Source organism: Scomber japonicus, chromosome 21 (genome assembly GCF_027409825.1).
Source record: "Scomber japonicus isolate fScoJap1 chromosome 21, fScoJap1.pri, whole genome shotgun sequence".
Classification (NCBI taxonomy): domain Eukaryota; kingdom Metazoa; phylum Chordata; class Actinopteri; order Scombriformes; family Scombridae; genus Scomber; species Scomber japonicus.
In genome coordinates, this window is record NC_070598.1 from 366122 (window position 1) to 386121 (window position 20000).

General features: G+C 46.1%; 1 protein-coding gene across 1 annotated transcript in view; it reads left to right on the top strand.

Annotated features, from left to right (window-relative positions):
* Window positions 1-20000, top strand: part of LOC128382750 (receptor-type tyrosine-protein phosphatase mu-like) — a 65582-nt gene that overhangs the window by 5659 nt on the left and 39923 nt on the right. The window contains exons 4-7 of the mRNA XM_053342763.1: window positions 4010-4191; window positions 5170-5264; window positions 6770-6806; window positions 13375-13507. Coding sequence (XP_053198738.1) covers window positions 4010-4191; window positions 5170-5264; window positions 6770-6806; window positions 13375-13507 — 447 coding nt within the window. The remainder of the gene's footprint in view (window positions 1-4009; window positions 4192-5169; window positions 5265-6769; window positions 6807-13374; window positions 13508-20000) is intronic.

Sequence of the window (20000 nt, forward strand, 5' to 3'; positions counted from 1 at the left end):
TCGTAGAGTTGGTGCAGTTTTCGTACAGTTTTCGTAGAGTCGGTGCAGTTTTCGTAGTCGGTGCAGTTTTCGTACAGTTTTCGTAGAGTTTTCGTAGAGTTTTCGTAGAGTCGGTATAGTTTTCGTAGAGTCTTCGTAGAGTTTTCGTAGAGTTTTCGTAGAGTGTTCGTGCAGTCATCGTAGAGTCTTCGTAGAGTGTTCGTGCAGTCTTCGTAGAGTCGGTACAGTTTTCGTAGAGTCTTCGTACAGTCTTCGTAGAGTGTTCGTGCAGTCTTCTTATTGTTTTCATAGAGTCTTCGTAGAGTCGGTACAGTTTTCGTAGTTTTCGTAGAGTCTTCGTAGAGTCTTCGTAGAGTCTTCGTAGAGTCTTCGTAGAGTTTTCGTAGAGTCTTCGTAGAGTTTCTGTAGAGTCTTCGTAAAGTTTTCGTACAGTCTTCGTAGAGACTTCGTAGAGTTTTCGTAGAGTCTTTAGAGGTTTGGGTTTCTGTCTCTCTGCTCTTTCCTCAGCAGAGAGAAACTTTAATGAGGCTCCATAACCGCGGTTGTCAGGAAGTTTTAAATCACCGTGGTAACAAGCATCCTTTACGAGGGAACTCCTCGTTGTCACGGAGACAGATTGCTGGTATTTCTTTGTCCTTTAGAGCCGTAATTCTTTTTACCGCAGCGGACAGGAGAACAGGACAGTTTTCGTAGAGTTTTCGTAGAGTCGGTGCAGTTTTCGTACAGTTTTCGTAGAGTTGGTACAGTTTTCATAGAGTTTTCGTACAGTCGGTACAGTTTTCGTAGAGTCGGTACAGTCTTTGTACAGTTTTCTTACAGTTTTCGTAGTTTTCGTAGAGTCTTCGTAGAGTTTTCGTAGAGTCTTCGTAGAGTTTCTGTAGAGTCTTCGTAAAGTTTTCGTAGAGTCTTCGTAGACACTTCGTAGAGTTTTCGTAGAGTCTTTAGAGGTTTGGGTTTCTGTCTCTCTGCTCTTTCCTCAGCACAGAGAAACTTTAATGAGGCTCCATAACCGCGGTTGTCAGGAAGTTTTAAATCACCGTGGTAACAAGCATCCTTTACGAGGGAACTCCTCGTTGTCACGGAGACAGATTGCTGGTATTTCTTTGTCCTTTAGAGCCGTAATTCTTTTTACCGCAGCGGACAGGAGAACAGGACAGTTTTCGTAGAGTCGATGCAGTTTTCGTAGAGTCGATGCAGTTTTCGTAGAGTTGGTGCAGTTTTCGTAGAGTTTTCGTAGAGTCGGTGCAGTTTTCGTAGAGTTTTCGTAGAGTCGTGCAGTTTTCGTACAGTTTTCTTAGAGTTTTCGTAGAGTCGGTGCAGTTTTCGTACAGTTTTCGTAGAGTCGGTGCAGTTTTCGTACAGTTTTCGTACAGTTTTCGTACAGTTTTCGTACAGTTTTCGTACAGTTTTCGTAGAGTTTTCGTAGAGTCGGTGCAGTTTTCGTAGAGCCGGTACAGTTTTCGTAGAGTTTTCGTAGAGTTTTCGTAGAGTTTTCGTACAGTTTTCGTAGAGTTTTCGTAGAGTTGGTACAGTTTTCATAGAGTTTTCGTACAGTCGGTACAGTTTTCGTACAGTTTTCGTACAGTTTTCTTACAGTTTTCTTACAGTTTTCGTTGAGTCTTCGTAGAGTTTTCGTAGAGTCTTTGTAGAGTTTTCGTACAGTTTTCGTAGAGTTTTCGTAGAGTTTCTGTAGAGTCTTCGTAGAGTTTTCGTAGAGTCTTCGTAGACACTTCGTAGAGTCTTCGTACAGTTTTCGTAGAGTCTTCGTGCAGTCATCGTAGAGTCTTTGTAGAGTTTTCGTAGAGTCTTCGTAGAGTTTTCATAGAGTCTTCGTAGAGTCCTCGTAGAGTCTTCGTAGAGTCTTCGTAGAGTCTTCGTAGAGTTTTTGTAGATTTTTCGTAGAGTCTTCGTAGAGTCTTCGTAGAGTTTCCGTAGAGTCTTCGTAGAGTCTTCGTAGAGTTTTCGTAGAGTCTTCGTAGAGTCTTCGTAGAGTTTTTGTAGATTTTTCGTAGAGTCTTCGTAGAGTTTCCGTAGGGTCTTCGTAGTTTTCGCAGAGTTTTCGTCGAGTCGGTGCAGTTTTCGTAGAGTTTTCGTAGAGTTTCTGTAGAGTGTTCGTAGAGTTTTCGTAGAGTCTTCGTAGTTTTCGTAGAATTTTCGTAGAGTCTTCGTAGAGTTTTCGTAGAGTTTTCGTAGACACTTCGTAGAGTTTCCGTAGAGTCTTCGTAGAGTCTTTGTAGAGTTTCCGTAGAGTCTTTGTAGAGTTTCTGTAGAGTCTTCGTAGAGTCTTCGTACAGTTTTCGTAGAGTTTTCGTAGAGTCTTTGTAGAGTTTCTGTAGAGTCTTCGTAGAGTCTTCGTAGAGTCTTCGTAGAGTTTTCGTAGAGTCTTCGTAGAGTTTCCGTAGAGTCTTCGTAGAGTCTTCGTAGAGTTTCCGTAGAGTTTTCGTAGAGTCTTCGTAGAGTCTTCGTAGATTTTTCGTAGAGTCTTCGTAGACACTTCGTAGAGTCTTCGTAGAGTCTTCGTAGAGTCTTCGTAGAGTTTTCGTAGAGTCTTCGTAGAGTCTTCGTAGAGTCTTCGTAGAGTTTTCGTACAGTTTTCGTACAGTTTTCGTAGACACTTCGTAGAGTTTTCGTAGAGTCTTCGTAGAGTCTTCGTAGAGTCTTCGTAGAGTTTTCGTAGAGTCTTCGTAGAGTCTTCGTAGAGTTTCCGTAGAGTCTTCGTAGAGTCTTCGTAGAGTTTCCGTAGAGTCTTCGTAGAGTCTTCGTAGAGTTTTCGTAGAGTCTTTAGAGGTTGGGGTTTCTGTCTCTCTGCTCTTTCCTCAGCAGAGAGAAACTTTAATGAGGCTCCATAACCGCGGTTGTCAGGAAGTTTTAAATCACCGTGGTAACAAGCATCCTTTACGAGGGAACTCCTCGTTGTCACGGAGACAGATTGCTGGTATTTCTTTGTCCTTTAGAGCCGTAATTCTTTTTATCGCAGCGGACAGGAGAACAGGAATTTACTTTCTCTCCCAATCAGCTGATAAATAGACTAAACTGTAATTTATCATTCATCATTTAGAAGTCCAGCTTTTAGTCTCCGCTTACTTCCTGTCTCTCAGCATGAACACGCAGACTTTATCACCTGCACAGACACCATGTCATAAATACTCAGGCTCATTTCAGACTGTTATAAAGTTACAGGCTTTACATGTAGAGCAAGTTAATAAAAATGAAGGAGAGAGTGATGGAGTGGTGGAGGGATGGAGGTGACCTTTCTCTGGAGATGAATAATGAACCAACAGATGGGCGAGAAGAAGAGGAGAGAGCTTTTATGTGTCAGGGTTGAATGTGAATAGAAATCAAGTTGATATTCACCAACGTCACAAAAACACAAAAACAAGAAAACACAAAAAACATAAAGCTGCTAAAATTACAAAAAGTTCTTTAAAACCATCAGACAGGAAACATTAAACACCTGTCTCTCTCTCTCTCTCTCTCTCTCTTTGTCTCTCTCTCTCTCTCTCTCTCTCTCTTTGTCTCTCTCTCTCTCTCTCTCTCTCTTTGTCTCTCTCTCTCTCTCTCTCTCTCTGTCTGTGTCTCTCTCTCTCTCTCTCTCTCTCTGTCTGTGTCTCTCTCTCTCTCTCTCTCTCTCTCTGTCTGTGTCTCTCTCTCTCTCCCTCTCTCTTTCTCTCTCTCTCTCTCTCTCTGTCTCTCTCTCTCTCTCTCTCTCTCTCTGTCTCTCTCTCTCTCTCTCTCTCTCTCTCTGTCTGTGTCTCTCTCTCTCTCCCTCTCTCTTTCTCTCTCTCTCTCTCTCTCTGTCTCTCTCTCTCTCTCTCTCTCTCTCTCTCTCTGTCCCCCTCTCTGTCTCTCTCTCTCTCTGCCTCTGTCTCTCTCTCTCTCTCTCTCTCTCTCTGTGTCTCTCTGTCTCTCTCTCTCTCTCTCTCTCTCTCTCTCTCTCTGTCTCTCTCTCTCTGTGTCTCTCTCTCTCTGCCTCTCCCCCCCCCCCCCCTGTCTCTCTGTCTCTGAGCAGTAAGTACCAGGTGGTGGTGGAGGAGGAGCGCCCCCGCAGGCAGAGGAGGGGTACTGCAGAGATCCTGCGATGTTATCCGGTACCGATTCACTTCCAGAACGCCACGCTGCTCAACTCTCAGTATTACTTCAGCGCCGAGCTGCCGATGAGCGAGCTGAGAGCGCCGATGCCCTTCAGTATCGGTCAGTGAGTGACTGAGTGACTGAGTTGTGTTAGTGTTAACCCTAACCCTGTTGACCTCTTCCTGTCTCTCTACCTGTTAACCTCTTCCTGTCTCTCTACCTGTTAACCTCTTCCTGTCTCTCTACCTGTTAACCTCTTCCTGTCTCTCTACCTGTTGACCTCTTCCTGTCTCTCTACCTGTTAACCTCTTCCTGTCTCTCTACCTGTTAACCTCTTCCTGTCTCTCTACCTGTTAACCTCTTCCTGTCTCTCTACCTGTTAACCTCTTCCTGTCTCTCTACCTGTTGACCTCTTCCTGTCTCTCTACCTGTTAACCTCTTCCTGTCTGTCTACCTGTTGACCACTTCCTGTCTCTCTACCTGTTGACCTCTTCCTGTCTCTCTACCTGTTAACCTCTTCCTGTCTCTCTACCTGTTAACCTCTTCCTGTCTGTCTACCTGTTAACCTCTTCCTGTCTGTCTACCTGTTAACCTCTTCCTGTCTGTCTACCTGTTGACCTCTTCCTGTCTCTCTACCTGTTAACCTCTTCCTGTCTGTCTACCTGTTAACCTCTTCCTGTCTCTCTACCCGTTAACCTCTTCCTGTCTCTCTACCTGTTAACCTCTTCCTGTCTCTCTACCTGTTAACCTCTTCCTGTCTCTCTACCTGTTGACCACTTCCTGTCTCTCTACCTGTTGACCTCTTCCTGTCTCTCTACCTGTTAACCTCTTCCTGTCTCTCTTCCTGTCTCTCTACCTGTTGACCTCTTCCTGTCTCTCTACCTGTTGACCTCTTCCTGTCTCTCTACCTGTTAACCTCTTCCTGTCTCTCTACCTGTTAACCACTTCCTGTCTCTCTACCTGTTAACCTCTTCCTGTCTCTCTACCTGTTGACCTCTTCCTGTCTGTCTACCTGTTAACCACTTCCTGTCTCTCTACCTGTTAACCTCTTCCTGTCTCTCTACCTGTTGACCACTTCCTGTCTCTCTACCTGTGCAGGTGATAACAGGACCTACAGCGGCTACTGGAACGCTCCTCTGCTGCCTCATAAGAGTTATGGGATCTACTACCAGGCTGTCAGCACTGCTAACGGGGTGAGAACGTGAAGTCATGTGACTGACGTATTTATGACCCTATGACCGACCAATCACACGCAGAAACCGCATTATGACATCATCAGCGGGGCGGTTATTGATCCGATCGGTATTCATTGATCGGGAACATAAAGAGGAATCTGAATCATGCAGCCGAGAGATCAGTAATGAATAAACATGAAATATTCCTCCAAACAAATAAATAAAGACTTGGGGAAAAAAAAACACTTTTTAAGAGAGCGTTACCGTGGTAACCGAACATCCAACTCTGACTTTACAGCATGTTACAGAAAACGTTCCTTTATCCTCTCTCTGTTCATCACTCTGCTTCACTCCCCGGGTCCTTCTGTCACGAAGAGCAGGGAGGCGAAACAGAGAGGTCACACACACACACACTCACACACACACACACACACACACACACTCACACACACACACACATACACTCACACACACATACACACACACACACACACACACACACACACACACACACACACACACAGTTTAATAGGAGTGAAGATAGTTCCAGCAGCCTGACCAGAGACACTAATAAGCAGCAGTGGGGGCTGAGTGTGTGTGTTTTATGTCACATATGTGTGTAAAATGGATAATTGTTCACTGTTACACACACACATGCACACACACAGACAGACACACACACACACAGACACCAATAAACACACACACACACAAGTGGTTGTGTTGTTGTGTGTTAATTATTGACGCTGGGAGGTTTAATTGGTGTGTGTGTTGAATAATGCAGCGACAGTAGTGCTTTTTACTGTCGCCATGCCGCAGAGACACACTGTAGTTGTGTGTGTGTGTGTGTGTGTGTGTGTCTGTGTGTGTGTGTGTGTGTGTGTGTGTGTGTGAGCGTGAATATTCATGAGCTCTTGTGGTTAATTTGTCGTCTGTTTGTTAAAACCAGAAAGACACAAGATGTTCTCACTCGCCTTTCACCAAAACCTGTCTCACTGTGTGTGTGTGTGTGTGTGTGTGTGTGTGTGTGTGTGTGAGAGAGAGAGTGTGTGTGAGTGTGTGTGTGTGCTGCGGTGGCATGTCATATGTTGTGTGTTAAGCGTGGCCATTAGCAGCGCGTCACTTATTATGTTCACTGTAGTTAACAAACTGAGCCGACAGTTCAGACAGCAGATGAACAGTAAAGTGTGTATTTGTATTTGTGTATTTGTGTATTTGTGTATTTGGGCCGACGTGTTGAAGCAGGTGTGTTGAGCCACTGTTAGGTGAGAGTGTGTTTAGGTCTCAAAGACAGCAGACTGAGGACCAGCTGACCTGGGACGTCCGTCTAACTGGGGACAAAATTGTCTCCAGGTGGTAAAATGTAGATTTTTGGGTCAGTGTTTAAAGTTAGTCTGTAATGTTCCCAAAAGTGACTAAACCTGTGTGTGTGTGTGTGTGTGTGTGTGTGTGTGTGTGTGTGTGTGTGTGTGTGCCTGTGTGTGTGTGTGTGTGTGTGTGTGTGTGTGTTTTCTCTCTAATAGGAAACAAAGATCGACTGTGTTCGTGTCGCCACTAAAGGTAAGAAAATAGCAGTGTATTTTATTTTGAAAGGTGTTCACTATGATAAAGGGTAGTTAGCCGTTAGCATTGTTAGCTGTAGTTTGACATCTGGACTGGAATGCCAGATTAGCAGCAGCAGCCAGTTCATTGTTTATAATGAGACACAGATGGCAGCTAGCTGTTGGAGCGCTAGGCTAATGGTTAGCACATAATGGCCCACAGATGGCTCGTCACACTGGATGCTACGCTAACACTGCGCTAACACCAGGCTAATGACTGCAATTCTATGAGTGTCCAGAGAGCCGTTAGCATCAGAGCTAAACAAGCTAAAACACTGTTATCACACAGACACAGACACACACACGCACACACACACACACACACACACGTGCACACACACACACACTCTTTTATTGGTGTACTGTTCTGGAGCCTAACGACATCAGATGCTGATTGGCTCGGCTCGTCCCTCAGCAGCTGTCAGTCACGCTGCAGCAGCCAACCAGATCTCCTGGGAGGATTAGAGTACCCACAATGCCTTGCTGTGCTGACAGTGAGCAGAGCTGAGTGTGTCACACACACACACACACACACACACACACAGACAGACAGACAGACACTCACACTGAATAACATGTACAGTCATATCTTTATTAAATAGATCATATTAAATTCATATCAGAACAAATATGTTTGTATACATATATAAATATCCATATTATATATACATACATATATACTTATATATATATATATATATATATATATATATATATATATATATATATATATTATACATATATATTATACATATCAATACCGTTACCGTCTTCTTGCCACTTATCCGGGGTCGGGTCTCGGGGGCAGCAGTCTAAGCAGGAAGCCCAGACTTCCCTCTCCCCAGCCACTTCGTCCAGCTCTTCCCGGGGGATCCCGAGGCGTTCCCAGGCCAGCCGAGAGACATAGTCTCTCCAGCGTGTCCTGGGTCTCCTACCAGTGGGACGGGCCCTGAACACCTCATTGAGGTGCTGATTCTCATCCCGGCCGCTTCACATTCGGCTGCGAACCGATCCAGTGAGAGTTGGAGGTCACGGTCTGATGAAGCCAACAGGACCACATCATCTGCAAAAAGCAGTGACCCAATCCTGAGGTCACCAAACCGGACCCCCTCCACACCCTGGCTGCGCCTAGAAATCCTGTCCATAAAGATTATGAACAGGATCGGTGACAAAGGGCAGCCCTGGCGGAGTCCAACCCTCACTGGAAACAAGGCCGACTTATTACCGGCAATGCGGACCAAGCTCTGACACCGGTCATACAGGGGACGGACGCCCCGTATCAGGGGATCCGATACCCCGTATTCCCGGAGAACCCCCCACAGGACTCCCCGAGGGACACGGTCGAATGCCTTCTCCAAGTCCACAAAACACATGTGGACTGGTTGGGCCCCATGCACCCTCAAGGATCCTGCAGAGGGTGTAGAGCTGGTCCACAGTTCCACGGCCTGGACGAAAACCACACTGCTCCTCCTGAATCCGAGATTTGACTATCCGACGGACCCTCCTCTCCAGCACCCCCGAATAGACCTTACCAGGGAGGCTGAGGAGTGTGATCCCCCTATAGTTAGAACACCCCTTCCGGTCCCCCTTTTTAAAAAGAGGGACCACCACCCCAGTCTGCCAATCCAGAGGCACTGCCCCCGATGTCCATGCGATGCTGGAGAGTCCTGTCAACCATGACAGCCCCACAATATCCAGGGCCTTCATCCACCCCCAGGGCCCTGCCACCGAGGAGCTTTTTGACCACCTCGGTGACCTCAGCCTCAGAGATAGGAGAGCCCACACCTGTCCCCAGGCCCTGCTTCCTTACCAGAAGGCGTGTCAGTGGGATTGAGGAGGTCTTTGAAGTATTCCTTCCACCGATCCACAATGTCCCGAGTCGAGGTCAGCAGTGCACCGTCCCCACCGTACACAGTGTTGACCGCGCACTGCTTCCCCCTCCTGAGACGCCAGATGGTGGTCCAAAATGGTGGGCTTGGCCTGCCGGTACCTGCCTGCTGCCTCCAGAGTCCCACAGGCCAAAAAGGTCTTATAGGACTCCTTCTTCAGCTTGACGGCATCCCTCACCGCCGGTGTCCACCAGCGGGTTTGGGGATTGCCACCACGACAGGCAGTGACCACCTTACGGCCACAGCTCCAGTCGGCCGCCTTAACAATGGAGGCACGGAACCCCCCTCCCCCCCAACCCTGAGGGGCAGTCCACCTTTTTCCAGCAGAGCACCATGGCCTCAGATGTGGAGGTATTGACTCTCATCCCGACCACTTCACCTGTAGAGTCCAACAGAACAACATCAACCACAAATACCAGAGGTGATTCTGAGGTCCCCAAACTGGACTCTCTCCTCCGGCTGCACCTTGAGACTCTGTCACATATTCAGGTTATGACAGGAACAGTTGTCATGGCAGCAGGGATTAAAGGTCAGATATGAGATCAACGCAGATCTGATGAGAATAGCAAAGACATAATAACAATATATAATGTGATATTCTACATTATTATCCCAACAAACACACACACAGAGCAGACATGTCAATAAATATCATAAAAATAAACATTACTGCATCTAATCTACTGAGTGAAGAGCTACTTTACTCCTGTATAAAGGATCAGAGACCAGGATCAGTCCTAATGGACCAGGATCTCACTGCAGAGACAGTGAACCCAGCTCTCAGGGTTCAGGTCCAGCTAGAAATGTAGAGTGGAAAAGCTCCATCTGACCACTTCACCTGTAGAGTCCAGCAGAACAACATCAACCACAGAAAGCAGAGAGGAGATTCTGAGGTCCCCAAACTGGACTCTCTCCCCCGGCTGCACCTTGAGACTCTGTCCTTGAAGATCACAAACAGGATCAGTCCCCCGCCTCCCCCGGTACACGGTCACAGCCCTACATATAAATATAATATACATACATATCAGACGTGTTAGCAGCAGTTATTGTTGGAGCTAACTGTTTCTTTTGTCTGAACTGCTGCTCTCTGCTTCTTTGATTACTAATGATTGGTGATTAATGATTGGTGATTGGTGATTGATGATTAATGATTGATGATTAATGATTGGTGATTGGTGATTGGTGATTAATGATTGATGATTAATGATTGGTGATTGATGATTGATTGGCTGATTAACGGGCTTCTCTTGCAGGTCTTCTTCCTGTTGAACTGAACAACTCTCTGCTCTCCTGTTTCAACACCTGTACGTTAAAAGCTCTCCATAGTCTGACTAGTTCATTATGCATTAAATAAAGTTAATTATGCATTAAATAAAGATCATTATGCATTAAATAAAGATCATTATGCATTAAATAAAGTTCATTATGCATTAAATAAAGATAATTATGCATTAAATAAAGATAATTATAATAATGCATTAAAGGAGAGTCGTTACAGGTTGATAACGAAACATCAGGAGAGCAGAAAGATGCATGTGACTAATATTCTGCTTCACTACAAACTGCTTCAACCTGTCTCTCTCTCCACCTGTCTCTCTCTCCACCTATCTCTCTCTCCACCTATCTCTCTCCACCTGTCTCTCTCTCTCTCTCTCTCCACCTGTCTCTCTTTCTCCACCTGTCTCTCTCTCGCTCCACCTGTCTCTCTGCATGCCTTCCTGGATGAACAGCTGCTATAATCGTCACTCAGCTCACCACTCCGTATATTCGCGTGGCTCCAGCAGCTGGAGACAAACAGCTGACAGGTCAGACACACTTTACTGCTCTCTCTGGGTTCCTCTGGGTTCCTGCTCTTTGTTTGTTTGTTTACACACACAACAATCTTCAGACAGATACACAAGAGGAACAAAGATAGTTATTAAACATAAAGATATGAGTGAACGTATAGAAACTGTATAAGCAGAGTCTACATTATAAACAGCTGTAAGCAGGATCAAAGAGAAGTGATCTGGTTCTGTTCATACAGCTTTATATTAAATGTTAGTTTTAGTTTTAACTGGATCTAATATCTTACCAACCTTCAGCTTCAGTAAACGTCTCCCACCTTCATCATCATCATCATCACATGTGTCGTTTTAAAGGTCAAATATAATAAAATGTCTTTGATGTTATTGCACATGTGCAGTAATGGATCAGTAATGATCGGTGATCGGCCCTCTAGTGGACGCTGTCGTAATAACAGAGCAAGTCGTCTGCAAAACATAGACTTTAACTCCACAGAAGGCTCTTCTTCCTGTGCGTGAGTGTGTGTGCGTGTGTGTGTGCGTGTGTGTGTGTGTGCGTGTGAGTGTGTGTGTGTGTGTGTTTCATTAATCTCCCACAGACAGTAGAACAGGTTGGACACACACACACTTTCATTCACAGCTCACAGAAAATTACATTTAAATATTTACCAGCCTGAAGGTGGAAACCTCCAGCACACACACACACACACACACACACACACACACACACACACACACACACACACACACACACACATATATATATATATATATATATATATATAGAGAGAGAGAGAGAGAGAGAGAGAGAGATTAAGAACATTACTAATGAATCACATAATTTACACAATAAATCACTTTTTTATGTCTCAAACTGCAGAGATTGATATTTAATGTAAAATCTGTGTGTGAGATGTTTTGTCACCAGCAGGACTACTACACTCACTAACAGCTGTTTTCCTGGTATATAACACACACACACACACACACACACACACACACACACAGACAACCATCAACACACATTAACACACACACCTCCCACTCAGTGTGACTGGCTAAAGCCCTGAAGCAGCAGAAAACAGCTTCTCTATGGCCTACTGTGGCGCACACACACACACACACACACACACACACACACATTAACACTCTTTAACACACACACACAAACACACACACACACACACACACACACACACAGATGAATTCTCTCTTCAAAGCAGCATTTTGATAGCGTTTAAACTGAAAACAGCAGCTCTCTGCCTCCGAGGAGGTGATGGCTCTGTGTGTGTGTGTGTGTGTGTGTGTGTTTGTGTGTGTGTGTGTGTGTGTGTGTGTGTGTGTGTGTGTGTGTGTGTGTGTGTGTGTGTGTGTGTGTGTGTGTGTGTGTGATGAAACTAGAGATAGTGGAGCTGGTTTTGACCTTGAAGAGATAGAGAGGGAAGCAGAGAATAAGTGTCTGCAGGTCTGAACCAGTTTCTGTTTCTGACGATTAGAATCATAAATAATAATAATAATTAAACTTAAAGTGAATCGGCAGCTTCTCTCATTTCATTTCTACTTTTGATTTACAGCCAGTTTATAGATTAACATCATTATGTTCTGTTATAAAGTTCAGCTTTATGTTTATTTATTTATGTTCTGATTATAAACGTGATCGCAGTTAGAGAGGCTTAAAGAGACGAGACGAGTGAGGAAGGGTCAGACTCATCATCATCATCATCATCATCATCATCATCATCATCATCATCATCATCATCATCATCATCATCATCATCATCATCATCATCATCACCATCATCATCATCATCAGTCCTGGTTCAGATCTACAGAAACAACCAGTGATCGGATCAATAATCTAACTGGTTTATTGATTACTGATTAAAAGGATCATAAAACTGATCACATCCTAAAACTCAACTAATATGTTTCAGATCATTAATTAATTGAAGTGAATGTTTATTAGATTATGATGAATAATATTCATTAGTATTAAATATATATATATATATATATATATATATATATATATATATATATATATATATATATTTAGTGGGAGTTAATGTTATTTGTACTTAATGTAAATTAAATAAAGGTTAATAAAGGTTTTTAATGATGATGATGATGATGATGATGGTTTAATAACTAATATGACTTCCTGTTAATATATTACAGTAAATATGAACGTTAATGTTAATACCAGGTTAGCTCATATTATCAGTTAAAGCTGCAGCTGGTAGCTTTGAGCAGGAAGGGGAGGGGCCTGTGAGCAGGAAGGGGAGGGGCCTGTGAGCAGGAAGGGGAGGGGCCTGTGAGGAGGAAGGGGGAGGGGCCTGTGTGCGTGACACAATCCTCTGATTGGTTCAGTAGGAGCAGTAGGCGGGGCTTAATGAGCCTGTTACTTACCAACTGCAGCTTTAATAGTAGTTGATGTTTAATGAGGTCAAAGGTCATAATCAGCTGGGTTAGGGTTAAAGGTCATAATCAGCTGGGTCAGGGTTAAAGGTCATAATCAGCTGGGTCAGGGTCAGGGTTAAAGGTCATGATCCACTGGGTTAGGGTTAAAGGTCATGATCAGCTGGGTCAGGGTCAGGGGTTAAAGGTCATAATCAGCTGGGTCAGGGTCAGGGGTTAAAGGTCATGATCAGCTGGGTCAGGGTTAAAGGTCATGATCAGCTGGGTCAGGGTTAAAGGTCATGATCAGCTGGGTCAGGGTCAGGGGTTAAAGGTCATGATCAGCTGGGTCAGGGTCAGGGGTTAAAGGTCATGATCAGCTGGGTTAGGGTCAGGGGTTAAAGGTCATGATCAGCTGGGTCAGGGTCAGGGGTTAAAGGTCATGTTGGTGTTCCAGGCGCAGCGACGAGGAAACCGGAACCGGAGCAGGAGAAGCAGTCGGACCACACGGTGAAGATCGCTGGAGCCATCGCCGGCATCCTGCTCTTCATCATCATCTTCCTCGGAGTCATCCTGCTGATGAAGAAACGGTAAGCATACACTCACTGGTGGGACTGGGACTGGGACTGGTGTAACTGGGACTGGTGGGACTGGTGGGACTGGGACTGGGACTGGTGTAACTGGGACTGGGACTGGGACTGGTGGGACTGGGACTGGTGGGACTGGGACTGGGACTGGTGGGACTGGTGTGACTGTGACTGGGACCTGGACTGGTGGGACTGGTGTGACTGTGACTGGGACTGGGACTGGTGGGACTGGTGTGACTGTGACTGGGACTGGTGTAACTGGGACTGGGACTGGTGTAACTGGGACTGGGACTGGTGTGACTGGGACTGGTGTAACTGGTGTGAGTGAGACTGGTGTAACTGGGACTGGGACTGGTGTAACTGGGACTGGGACTGGTGTAACTGGGACTAGTTTAACTGGTGTAACTGGGACTGGGACTGGTGTAACTGGGACTTGGTGGGACTGGTGTGACTGGGACTGGGACTGGTGTAACTGGGACTAGTTTAACTGGTGTAACTGGGACTGGTGTAACTGGGACTGGGACTGGTGTGACTGGGACTGGGACTGGTGTAACTGGGACTCGGACTGGTGTGACTGGGACTGGTGTAACTGGGACTGGGACTGGTGTAACTGGGACTAGTTTAACTGGTGTAACTGGGACTGGGACTGGTGTAACTGGGACTAGTTTAACTGGTGTAACTGGGACTGGGACTGGTGTAACTGGGACTGGGACTGGTGTAACTGGGACTAGTTTAACTGGTGTAACTGGGACTGGTGTAACTGGGACTGGGACTGGTGTAACTGGGACTAGTTTAACTGGTGTAACTGGGACTGGGACTGGTGTAACTGGGACTTGGTGGGACTGGTGTGACTGGGACTGGGACTGGTGTAACTGGGACTAGTTTAACTGGTGTAACTGGGACTGGGACTGGTGTAACTGGGACTGGGACTGGTGTGACTGGGACTGGGACTGGTGTAACTGGGACTCGGACTGGTGTGACTGGGACTGGTGTAACTGGGACTGGGACTGGTGTAACTGGGACTGGGACTGGTGTAACTGGGACTAGTTTAACTGGTGTAACTGGGACTGGGACTGGTGTGACTGGGACTGGTGTAACTGGGACTGGTGTAACTGGGACTGGGACTGGTGTAACTGGGACTGGTGTAACTGGTGTAACTGGGACTGGGACTGGTGTAACTGGGACTGGTTTAACTGGTGTAACTGGGACTGGTGTGACTGGGACTGGGACTGGTTTAACTGGTGTAACTGGGACTGGGACTGGTTTAACTGGTGTAACTGGGACTGGTTTAACTGGTGTAACTGGGACCGGGCTCTCTGATAGAATTTTATAGTTTATATGAAATATTAACACAAAAAGTGCAATTAGTGTAAAACCAGAGTCGCAGCTTCACTTCTGCTGCTGTGGTACTGTAACACTAATATTACTGTATAGTGTTAAAGTATCCGTATGTAGATGGATAACATTACATCAAAGACACACACACACACACACACACACACACACACACACACACACACTCAGTGACAGTGAAGATGAATAATGGAGCAGATTGCAGCAGTAATCACCATTAAACTGTATGTGGACCGACTTTATTCTCCAACATCAAACACACAACCCCGCTGGGACACACACACTAATATATACACAGCACACACACTTAAACACACACACACACACACACACACACACACACACACACACACACACTTAAACACAGAGAGAAAAGCTTCTGTGTTTGGAGAACGTTGAAGATAAGACAGAAATTTAGATGAAAGAGCGTTTTATTCTTTTTTTTTTCCAGAGTCGCCTCGAGCAGAATGTCTTCAGGCTATAGAGACACATTTTTATAAAGTGTGTGTGTGTGTGTGTGTGTGTGTGTGTGTGTGTGTGTGTGTGTGTGTGTGTGTGTCTGACTCGTGTGTCGGGTCGATCGAGCTCTGATCTCTAACAGATATTAGAGAGCGAGCAGGAGAGGCGGTTGTTCGGTCTCTAATGAGCTTTTTAATGTTGACGGGGTGCGTTTGATTTCCACACTGTGACCAGACGCAGCTCGGACTCATTAACCGACAGGAAACCGATGCTTGAGCTCTGATTGGCTGCAGCGTAACCCACCAGCAGCTCAGAGGAACTAATTTGTTGTAGTATCACTACGCTGTCAGCAGCAATACGTCCTCAGAACCTTTATTTAAATGTTGAATTTAACGGTTTCCTGGAAGCTTCTGTGATGAACTGTGATCGTGTTTCAATCAAAGATATTACGTTTATTGTCTCGGATCATTCATGAATCATTAAATCACTTCAGAAGTTTTGAAAGTTTCTGATTAAAAACAAAACCATCAATCGATTATTAATTCAGCTGCTGATTGGTCGGCTTAGAAGCAGGAAGCAGGACGAGTTCATCACAGATCAAGTTTAATGCTGATAATAAAGGATCTGGGGTCAGAGGTCAGAGGTTCTGGGAATAGGCATGGGCCGGTATGAGATTCTGACGGTATGATAACCTTAGGTAAAAATATCACGGTGTCACGGTTTTATGATTACGGCTATAAAATGTGATAGTTTGAAATGTCTGTATTTAAAAACATTGAACAGTCTTTTATTTTTAGTAAATATGTATTTCAAATAAATAATAAAAAAAAAATAAGTGCAGTCCTTTAACTGAGGCTAAACCTGCAGCTCAAGTCACGACATGAATGAATTATTTTTAGAGAGAAAAATACAAAATGCAAATAAATGTAATCACTGAACCTGTGGCTCAAGATCAGAACATAAAGAATAGAAAAAAGTAAAAACACTTCTAAGATAAATATAAATAAATAAATAAATGCAGCAGGAACTTAAAACTGAATCAACAGTTTTTGGAGACTTGCTCATCATCATCATACTGGATGTATTTCCTCCTCGCGCTGCTACTGTCCGTTACCTTCTTCCTCCGAGCCGCGGCCGTCTGTCTTTTTACGGTAGCCGAAGTATAAATACAGCCGACTTGGTCCTTTTAGACGGGGGGAGGGGGGGGGGGGGGGCTCGCCTCCTTCAGCCATCATACAGCCTGCAGAGCTACCTGCTTGTAACAGCAACCGAGTACGGGAGGGGTTGTACTTCACGCTGCAGCTGCACATGACCTGAGGGACCTCCACTCTCTCTCTGACCAGACGTCACATTAAAAGAACCCGTTCATACCGCAGGAACGGTGTGACGGAACATTTTAGTGGTTTTGAAACCGTGACTTTTTCATACCGTGGTAAACGTTGAAACCGGTAACCGGCCCATGCCTATTCTAGGGTTAATTAGCCGTTGATGGTCAGGTGTGATGATGTAATCAGGTGGCAGTCTTTCACTCTTTCTGTTCTTCACGTTCACCTCGTCAACCAATCAGATGTGTCCCCTCCCCCCTCACACTTTGATTGACACCTTGTGCCAGCCAATCACCGCCCTCCGTTCCTCCACCTCACAGACTGGTTTAACTCATCTGTTCTGAGACATTAATCTGTTCTTTTCCTTTTCTTTTCTTTCCCTCCATCTCACCCTCCCTCGCTCCGCCCCCCACCACTCAGACGGAGAAACTATCACTCCTACACTTACTACCTGTAAGTAACCTCTGACCTCTGACCCCTCACCCAACATCAACACCTGACCCCTGAGTGTGTGCTGCCTGTTTCTGTTCAATCTAAACTGATGACCTCTGACCCCAGTCCCCAGTCCCTCTGACCCCAGTCCCTTTGACCCCATACCCTTTGACCCCAGTCCCCAGTCTCTCTGACTCCAGTCCCTTTGACCCCATACCCTTTGACCCCAGTCCCCAGTCCCTCTGACTCCAGTCCCTTTGACCCCATACCCTTTGACCCCAGTCCCCAGTCCCTCTGACTCCAGTCCCTTTGACTCCAGTCCCTTTGACCCCATACCCTTTGACTCCAGTCCCTTTAACTCCAATCCCTTTGACTCCAGTCCCTTTGACTCCATACCCTTTGACTCCATACCCTTTGACTCCAGTCCCTTTGACTCCAGTCCCTTTGACTCCAGTCCCTTTGACTCCATACCCTTTGACTCCAGTCCCTTTGACTCCATACCCTTTGACTCCAGTCCCTCTGACTCCAGTCCCTTTATCTCCATACCCTTTAACTCCAGTCCCTTTGACTCCATACCCTTTGACTCCAGTCCCTTTGACTCCAGTCCCTTTGACTCCAGTCCCTTTAACTCCAGTCCCTTTGACTCCATACCCTTTGACTCCATACCCTCTGACTCCAGTCCCCTTGACTCCAGTCCCTTTAACTCCATACCCTTTGACTCCAGTCCCTTTGACTCCAGCCCCCTTGACTCCATACCCTTTGACTGCAGTCCCTTTGACTCCAGTCCCTTTGACTCCATACCCTTTGACTCCAGTCCCCTTGACTCCAGTCCCTTTGACTCCATACCCTTTGACTCCAGTCCCTTTGACTCCATACCCTTTGACCCCATACCCTTTGACTCCATACCCTTTGACCCCATACCCTTTGACTGCAGTCCCTTTGACTCCAGTCCCTTTGACTCCATACCCTTTGACTCCAGTCCCCTTGACTCCAGTCCCTTTGACTCCATACCCTTTGACTCCAGTCCCTTTGACTCCATACCCTTTGACTCCAGTCCCTTTGACTCCAGTCTCTTTGACCCCAGTCCCTTTGACTCCAGTCCCTCTGACCCCAGTCCCTTTGACTCCATACCCTTTGACTCCAGTCCCGTTGACTCCAGTTCCTTTGACTCCATACCCTTTGATTCCATACCCTTTGACTCCATACCATTTGACTCCAGTCCCTTTGACTCCAGTCCCCTTGACTCCAGTCCCTTTGACCCCAATCCCTTTGACTCCATACCCTTTGACTCCAGTCCCTTTGACTTCATACCATTTGACTCCAGTCCCCTTGACTCCAGTCCCTTTGACCCCATACCCTTTGACTCCAGTCCCTCTGACTCCAGTCCCCTTGACTCCAGTCCCTTAAACTCCATACCCTTTGACTCCAGTCCCTTTGACTCCAGTCCCCTTGACTCCAGTCCCTTTGACTCCAGTCCCTTTGACTCCAGTCCCTTTGACTCCAGTCCCCTTGACTCCAGTCCCTTTGACTCCGGTCCCTTTATCTCCATACCCTTTGACTCCAGTCCCTTTGACTCCATACCCTTTGATTCCAGTCCCTTAAACTCCATACCCTTTGACTCCAGTCCCTTTGACTCCATACCCTTTGACTCCAGTCCCTTTGACCCCATACCCTTTGACTCCAGTCCCTTTGATTCCAGTCCCTTTGACTCCAGTCCCCTGGAATTCATACCCTTTGACTCCAGTCCCTTTGACCCCATACCCTTTGACTCCAGTCCCTTTAACTCCATACCCTTTGACTCCAGTCCCTTTGACTCCATACCCTTTGACTCCAGTCCCTTTGACCCCATACCCTTTGACTCCAGTCCCTTTGATTCCAGTCCCTTTGACTCCAGTCCCTTTGACTCCATACCCTTTGACTCCAGTCCCTTTGACCCCATACCCTTTGACTCCAGTCCCTTTGATTCCAGTCCCCTTGACTCCATACCCTTTGACTCCATACCCTTTGACTCCAGTCCCTTTAACTCCATACCCTTTGACTCCAGTCCCTTTAACTCCATACCCTTTGACTCCAGTCCCCTTGACTCCAGTCCCTTTAACTCCATACCCTTTGACTCCAGGCCCCTTGACTCCATACCCTTTGACTCCAGTCCCCTTGACTCCAGTCCCCTTGACTCCATACCCTTTGACTCCATACCCTTTGACTCCATACCCTTTGACTCCAGTCCCTTTGACTCCAGTCCCTTTGACCCCATACCCTTTGACTCCAGTCCCTCTGACTCCAGTCCCCTTGACTCCATACCCTTTGACTCCAGTCCCTTTGACTCCGGTCCCTTTGACCCCATACCATTTGACTCCAGTCCCTTTGACCCCATACCCTTTGACTCCAGTCCCTTTGACCCCATACCCTTTGTACTACAGTAAAATACAAGTACCTCAAACTGTACTGCATGCAGGAGAGACTTCAGACATTAAATGAAGGTGAAGTGGAATCTGGTTTGAGGAGGATCAGTTTCAGTTTTCTGTTTTAAACTCTGATGATGAAAAGTAAAAATATAGATGCAGTTCTTCACATCACAGAGAACCTGAGTTTCCCTCCAGGTTACAGCCAACGCCTCCTCAGGGAGACAGGAAGTGCTCACACACTCCTCCTCAGGTCACTGTCTGTGTGTGTGTGTGCTCATGATGTTTGTGTGTAACAGCAGCACACACACATTAAACTGACTGATCCTGTGTGTGTGTGTGTGTGTGTGTGTGTGTGTGTGTGTCTGTGTGCGTGTGCGCGTGTGTGTGTGCGCGCGTGTGTGTGCGCGTGTGTGTAAAATAAAATATAATGAAGTTGTCGTAGAAATAAAATTCAGTGAGCAGATCTAAACTCAGAAAAGCTCCACTAAAGTCTCCACTACAGTACAGTCAGCTGTGTGTGTG